General features: G+C 52.0%; 2 protein-coding genes across 2 annotated transcripts in view; both read right to left on the minus strand.

The window, feature by feature from the left end:
* EMH_0002130 (WD repeat-containing protein 33, related) overlaps nt 1-1,516 on the minus strand; it is a gene marked incomplete at both ends in the record, with an annotated part of 3,266 nt that extends 1,750 nt beyond the window's left edge. Inside the window, one exon of the mRNA XM_013495856.1 lies at nt 208-1,516. Coding sequence (XP_013351310.1) covers nt 208-1,516 — 1,309 coding nt within the window. The remainder of the gene's footprint in view (nt 1-207) is intronic.
* A 3,809-nt stretch (nt 1,517-5,325) lies between these two features.
* Nucleotides 5,326-7,430, minus strand: part of EMH_0002150 (uncharacterized protein) — a gene marked incomplete at both ends in the record, with an annotated part of 3,468 nt that continues 1,363 nt past the window's right edge. Inside the window, 4 exons of the mRNA XM_013495857.1 lie at nt 5,326-5,534; nt 5,854-6,071; nt 6,911-6,959; nt 7,233-7,428. Of these exons, the coding sequence (XP_013351311.1) occupies nt 5,326-5,534; nt 5,854-6,071; nt 6,911-6,959; nt 7,233-7,428 (672 nt within the window). The remainder of the gene's footprint in view (nt 5,535-5,853; nt 6,072-6,910; nt 6,960-7,232; nt 7,429-7,430) is intronic.

Genomic DNA, 7,430 nt, shown 5'->3' on the forward strand with positions numbered 1-7,430 from the left:
GAGCAGACGAGAAGAAGAGCAACGAGTCCTACTGCCCCCGGTAGAACTTTGATTATATTTTTTTTTTTTTATCATCTATATGAAATTTTTCGAGATTAATTTCATCGAGTTTCAGTTCCATATTTTCTTGAAATTTTTCTAATTTTACGCGAAGTTTTTGTAACAATTCACCAGCACGATGAATATACTGCATTAACACCAAATTACCTACATCTTTTTCTTTCTCTTCACTACCACTCTCTGCATGCACACTACCCTGGGGGCTTCCTTGCTTCGTCGAACCCGGCGACGCCTCCTCCTGCTCCTGTGCTGCATCCCCGGGGCTCTCGGGGTCATCTGGCGACCCCTCAGCCCCCTCATTGTCTTGAGATTCCTCCGGCCCATCGGGGCCATCGGGCCCACTGGGCCCACCGGGCCCTTCGGGCCCCTGGGGGCCTTGGGGTCCTTGGGGGCCCTGAGGTCCCAGGGGCCCCTGGGGCCCCTGGGGCCCCTGGGAGTCGTCGGGGCCCTGGGATTCCTGGGGAACCTGGGGAGCAGCATGGGGGACCTCAGGCCCCTGGATATCCTTGGACCCCTGGAGGCCCTCGGGCCCCAGGGGGGGTTGGGGGTCTTGATGGTCCTGGGACCCCTGGAGGTCTTTAGAGCCCTGATTGTCATGGGAATGCTCAGGGCTCTGGGGGCCCTGAGGGTCCGCGGGCCCAGGGGGTCCCGCGATGTCATGGGGCCCCTGGAATTTCTGGGGGCCCTGGTTGTCCTGGAGCCCCTTGGGACCCTGGGGGTCCTGAGTGCCCTGAGGGTCACGGGGCACCTCCAGCCCCTGGGGACCGTGGGGGTCCTGAGGGCCCTTCTGCAGCCCCTGGGGGTCCTGGGGCTTCTGGGGGCCGTGGGGGCCGCGGGAGTCCTGGGGACGCTGGGCGCCTTGGGTGCCGTGGGGCCCCTGGGAACCGAGGGGGTCCTGGGGCCGGTGGGGGCCTTGGGGGCCCTGGGGGTCCTGGGGACGCTGGGCGCCTTGGGGGCCGTGGAGCCCCTGGGAACCGTGGGGGTACTGGGGCGAGTGGGAGCCCTGGGGGCCGTGGGGGTCCTGGGGCCGATGGGGGCCTTGGGGGCCTCGGGGGTCCTGGGTCTCCTGGGGGCCTTGGCGGTCCTGGGACACCTGCAGACCCTGGGTGCCCTGGGTGCCCTGGGTGCCCCGAGGGTCATGGGGCCCCTGCAGCCCCTGGGATTCCTGGGGCTTCTGGGGTCCGTGGGAGTCCTCGGGCCGCTGGGCGCCTTGGGGGCCGTGGGGCCCCTGGGGTCCGTGGGGGCCCTGGGGGTCCTGGGGGTCCTGGGGCCGCTGAGGGCCTTGGGGTCCGTGGGGGGGCCCCTGGGGCCGGTGGGGGCCTTGGGGTCCGTGGGGGGGGCCCTGGGGCCGGTGGGGGCCTTGGGGCCCCCGGCGCTCCTCGGAGCCCGAGTCTTGGGACCCCTCATCGTCAAGCCTTTTCTGGCGTTGCTGGCTGTCTGCAGCAGTTGGCTGCATGCGTTTGGTGGTGTGTAGACCCCTCAATCTGGTGGCGTATGCTGGTTGGTGTGTTTGTTTTGCGTTTCTTAGTGTTTGTGCGTTTATACTTCTTCTGCTGTTTATTCTGTGTAGTGCTGCTGCTGTGATGCTTGCTCCATCGCTGCGCCCTGATGAGGGTTTTGTATCGAGTCTAGAACCCGTAAATTTTTCTGTTTTTACTCTTCTTGTTGTTCTTCTTATAGATTTTCTTCTTGATGGTCGCCGCGTCTTTCTAGCACGATATGTTGCATCTGCAGCAGCATCCTCTGGTAGTTCTGGTCTCACCAAGGTAGCAGCAGAAGCAGCAGCAGCAGCAGGAGCATCAGCAACAGCAGCAGCAGCAGAACCAGCAACTATAGTTTTGCGAATTTCAGGACGAAGAGGAGATAAGTTAGAGTCAAAACCACCACCAGAGTGTAGCAACAACCCCCCCTCCTCTGCCTCCAATACACTGGGCCCCACGGGAGAAGACCCAAGACAGAGATGAACTGCTGCAGGGGCAGCTAGCCCCGACAGCAGCAGCAGCAACTCGCCACGGAAACGCATTCCCGCTAGCAACCTTGTAGCGCCGCTGATGCTGCTTCGAGTGCAGCAACACCTGCTGCTGCTCGTGCTGCTGCTGCTGCTNGCTGCTGCTGCTGCTGCTGCTGCTGCTGCTGCTGCACAGCCAGCAGCAGCAGAGTCATCGGAAAGGCCCGCAGAGGAACAGGAGGGTCATTGCTGTGGTTCCCTTCTCCCTAGATTGAAGTTGATGATATACTCTTGTTACTTATTGCTGATTAAAAAGAAGAAAGCTGTAGAATACCACGACAGCAGACTCGAAGCCCCGCTGCGGTGACGCCCCTGGGGCCATCTGTGGCGTATTTGTGGCCATGCCACGTGCACAAACCCCAAACCCTAAACCATAAACCCTAAACCCTAAACCCTGATGGAAAAGTCCTTAGAGCGGCAGCTCGCGACCGAAGCAGCTGCGCAGGCAGCAGGGGGAGACGGGCGGAGTGGGTTTTGCTGCTGCTGCTTCGGGTCCAGGTGGAGAAGCAAAGAAAAAGCAGAAAGATAAACAACTAATTTCTGCTGCTGCTGCAGCATTTAGCAGCAGCAGACGCACAGGCTGACCAGCAGGGCAAAGGACGGAGAGCCGATGCTGAGGAGAATGGCTGAGAGAGAAGTCCGCGTAACGTAGTTTCTTCTTCTCAAGACATCGAGGGTTTAGGGTTTAGGGTCTAGGGTTTATAGTTTAGGGTTTAGGGTTTAGGGTTTATGGTTTGCAAGAGCAGCCTCCTAGGGTCCTCAAAACCACTGCTCCGAACCCCACCGGCGTTCACTCTGGAGATCTTGCTGCTGCGGTGCTGCAGAGCGTTCGCTTCAGGGCAATTGCTGCAGTATAGTGAGTAATAAAAGCAATTAATAAAGCATTAATTGAAACAAAAAACCTTTTAAAACAAGAAGAAGCATCCAGTAACAAAGATGATGAGAGATGTTCACGCGGCCACCCGCAGCCGCTCCCTTGCAACTCCGGTCAGCCCTAGGCAATTCTCTCTCTCTTTTTTCTTCCTCGATATAGTATAAAAGTATAAACTTTTTATGAATTTTTGCTCCAACTGTTGCTTTCTTATACTCTTCGTCTCAAACAAAACAAAACAACGAAAAAAACATATAATAGAACACGCCATAGAGCCACATGAACACAGGAGATAGAGCGAGCGCCTGAACAAGGCCGCAGGCCCCCCCCCTTTTACACTGCATATACTGAGCATACACCCCAGAATACATGCACGTACCTGATCGCCTGCAATAAGCCCTTAAAGCAGCAGCAACGCGCTGCTTCCTGTTGCATGCACCCTAGAATCCGTTGCCCGGCTGTATTCAGATCTGCGTGCTTCTCCCTTACAGCAACAGCACTAGCGAAATACACAAGAAATACCTCTCTCCCCTTTGAACTATAGGCGGCATAGCCGCCAGGACCAGTTGCAGGCAAGGAGGGGATACGGTTCAGGGTTTAGGGTTTAGGGTTTAGGGTTCTGGGTCTAGGGTTGCCCGGGTAGCAGCGAACTGTGCAGCACCTCTACTTGCAGAGGTGAACCTATAGCGAACCAGTAGCTTTCGGCCTCTTTCCGATCCATGAAAACATGCATGTATGCATGCATGCATGCATGCAACGACACTGCACGCAGTTAGAGCAGTTAAAAGCTCCCTGGTGTACAGGTGGATAGAGGCAGGGGGTGTTCGGCTGTATCTGAGGATTGAGAATGCAGTTGTACGGCTTTTATACTCTATTTATTTATTTATTTATTTACTTATTATATTTATTTTCGGAGAGGTGTCTATCAATTGGGGCTTTATATTTAATATGCTAAGAAATACCACTCTGATGATTTATAAGGTCATCTAGCGAGCGATGAGAGTGCGTCAGTGATTCGAGAAGGCTGTGCTTGAGCTAGAGATGTATTCACATATATATACATATATATATGTATATATATATATATATATATATATATATATATATATATATATATATATATATACTCTCTCTCTGGTTGCCTTAACGCCAGCCGCTGAAGCTGGCGCTACGGGGAGCAAGAGACAGCGAACTCGCTCCCCATGCTACTGGGGGAGTTCGCGCACTCCTCTGAGCTCAGGGTTTAGGGTTTAGGGTTTAGGGTTTGAAAGAGAAGCAGCAGAACGAAACGAGCTGAGTCAGGGAGAAGGAACTCCAATACACCGAACAAACCCGCACCCGCAAAAGGGCATGAACTCTCCAGTAATGTATTTATACTGACGGGGCTGCATGCGCTGAAACTGATTCACTTGTTGGTGTTGTAAACTTTACATAAAACCCCACCCCTCTACAATAGAGACTGTCTCCTCTACAATGGAGACTGGTTCCTGTACAGCTGAGGCCGCCCCCTGTACGGCAGAGACTGTCTCCTCTGTCCCACCATAACAGAAGAGATACACGGAAAAACTATAAGACCCTCTAACACATCCTCTACCCCTCCTGCTGTCCAGACACAGCTCCATTATAAATCATTGTTCCTCATAGTTCAGTAACGGCTAGCAGCAACACCCCCCACCCGACGCGAGCGGCTGCTGATGGTGCTGTTGGTGCTAGTGCTGCTGGTGCTTCTGCTGGTAGCTGCGGTTACTGCACTGCAAGCTTTCTACTGATGTTCAATGGAGTAGTTGGTTTAACTTTGGTGTGTACGTGTCAAAATCCGATGGCTAGCCAGCTAGCCGCTGGCTAGCCAGCTAGCTACTCATATAAGATACTTGTAGGGTAGTTAAGACGGAATGAATCCGTATATTAACCTTGCCATCAAAAATAAAACAAGTCAAGGCAATTGGTTTATTCGACTGTGCTTCATTGTAGACGGACCAATTATCTCGGCTATGGAAAAAAGAGCAGCAGATGCTGCTGCTACTCAACGCGTGATCGCTGCTGCTGTTGCTGCTGCTTCTGCTACTCTCGGAACGATGAGGGCACCTCTGGCTGCTCATACTACATCTTTGTTGCCCTGCTAAAACTGGAGCCGTGAGTAAGACGGCGGCCACAATGAGCTAGCCGGGGCGCTGGGCCCACCTGCATCTGCAGGGTAGCTAGCTAGGACTTCTGCGAAGACCAGCAGTATCCCTGCTGAGAATGACGCTACATATGTAGCTAGCTGGCAAGCCAGCTAGCCAGCTAGCTGGTTAATTCGCTAGCCAGCTGCTGCTTTATATCCTTGAAAGCCAAGCTGTAAAAAGTAAAAACACAAAGAAAAATACTTGGGCGCTGCGAATCCTGCTCAGTTGATCCTCCTCGCCTGTAGCGCTGTAGCGAATACTGAATCCGTGACGCCGCCTGTGCCCCACACGGCGGGGCCGTGGCGGCCTGTGGAGACGTCTACGACAGCGCAGAGCGCAGCTAAGTCCTCGGGGCGATCCATTAGCAGAGAGTACGTCCTGACATTCGTTGCTAGCACACAGCACCGGCTCTCTTGCAGCATCTGGCCCACTGAAACACACCAACATACACAACGCACACAACACACAGCAACTGCCTCCGGGGTGCTGTTGCAGCTGGCACCGCTGACGATTAGAGGAAACGCTTCCTGGGGCTGCATGCGCGTAGGACCAACTGAACAACATCCGCCGCGCTGGGGGACTTTGCTGCCTGAGAAGCCAACTCTCTAGGCTGTTAAACATCTAGCTAGCAGTACTGGCTAGCCGTTCTACAGCCTGGAAAACGGCCCGCTAACTATGTAGGTATTTAGGTAGCTAGCTAGCTAGCTAGCTACTCGTATGACTGGTTAGGAAGCTGTGTGGCTGCTGACAGGGCTTAATCATCTTGTTGACTTCTCTGAACTCCACCGAATCCTTCGCGCCAATGTACAAGTCCTTCACTACACGGAAATCGATGCGGGTGGTGCTCGAGAAGAAACCCGCGAAGCCCACCGTCTTGAGGGTCAAGATAGCTTCAGGGTACAGCACCCGCAACATTTTCCGTTTGACTTTCAGCGAGTTGTGACACAGCTTAGAGCAGAGCACGCCCCTGGAGAAAACACAGAATGCACGGTAGGCCTCGTTCAACAAAAACAATAAACACAGGCAATAGAGCCTATATCTATATCTATAAAAATATCTATATCAATATATATATATATATATATATATATATATATATATATATATATATATACTGCAAGCATGGATGCCTCGTNATATATATATATATATATATATATATATATATATATATATATATATATACTGCAAGCATGGATGCCTCGTTAGACAGATCAATCAGCCACATGTAAGCTAAGAACAAAGGCATTACGGGCCTCTCTGAACAAATCAACAAAGGGCCTCTTTATATAAATCAATCAGCAACAGACGAGCAACGAACAAAGATAAAAAGGAACTTGTTAAATAGATAAGTTAACCAGATATCAGCTGAAATATAGATGAAGGTTCCACTGAGGGATGCATCAAACTGTAGCTGCACCAGAAATGAGCGCAATCGAAGAAAGGGAAAATAAAAAACAAAAACAATGCGGGATCAGGAGGCAAGGAAGGATAAGAACAACGCAGCACAGCACAGACTCTAAACAGCCGAACAGAAATAATGTGGTTGTTGCAATGGTGCTTGTGGCTCAAGCCTTTTTCTTTGTGCCGGTGATGCAAGCATCTAACCATGCGCAGGCACAACACCCATACGCTATCCAGCAGAAACAAAAGCAGAGAAGATATTAATACGGTAAAAAAATTCATAAAACAAAAGAAAAAGTAAAAACCAGACAGTAAGAAAGTAATGTCACGCTGCCTTAGAACCCTTAACCCTAAACCCTCAATTCAGTGCATCAGACTCAAGATCCTGTTTTGTCTACTCACGCTCTGAGCTTCTGGATGGCATTCAAGTACACGTCTGCTATCCTTTCGCCTGCAACAAAAATACAGATGTATATACACCACAGCATCACGACAAGTGTAGATACACCACAGCGCCTAATGGCAGCAGGAGTAACACACCAATCACCCAGACGAAAAGCCATACAACAGCATAGCAACAAATTCAAACGCCCAGGATCACCAGCAGCACCAGCAACAGAAGCAGCGGTAAACCAGTTGCAACACGAGGCCAGGCCCCAGCTACTCTACCTGCCGAAGCTGCAATATCAGCGCAGAAAAAGCAACAGCAGCAGCAGCAGCTCACCGATTCCATCTTCTTTAAACTGGTACAGGAGAGCTATGCGCGAGGCAACCTGCGAGGGGAGATTGAGCTTCGCCTCCAAGCGTCGCGCCCTTGTTTGCACCTCAGTACTTTTGTGGTCCTTGGCAAAGGTAAACGGAAACTGATGCGTCTGCTGCAGCAGCATTAACAGAAGCAGCAGCAGCAATTCCGAAGGAGACT

This window comes from Eimeria mitis, genomic scaffold (assembly GCF_000499745.2).
Source record: "Eimeria mitis Houghton genomic scaffold, Emh_scaff179, whole genome shotgun sequence".
NCBI lineage: Eukaryota > Apicomplexa > Conoidasida > Eucoccidiorida > Eimeriidae > Eimeria > Eimeria mitis.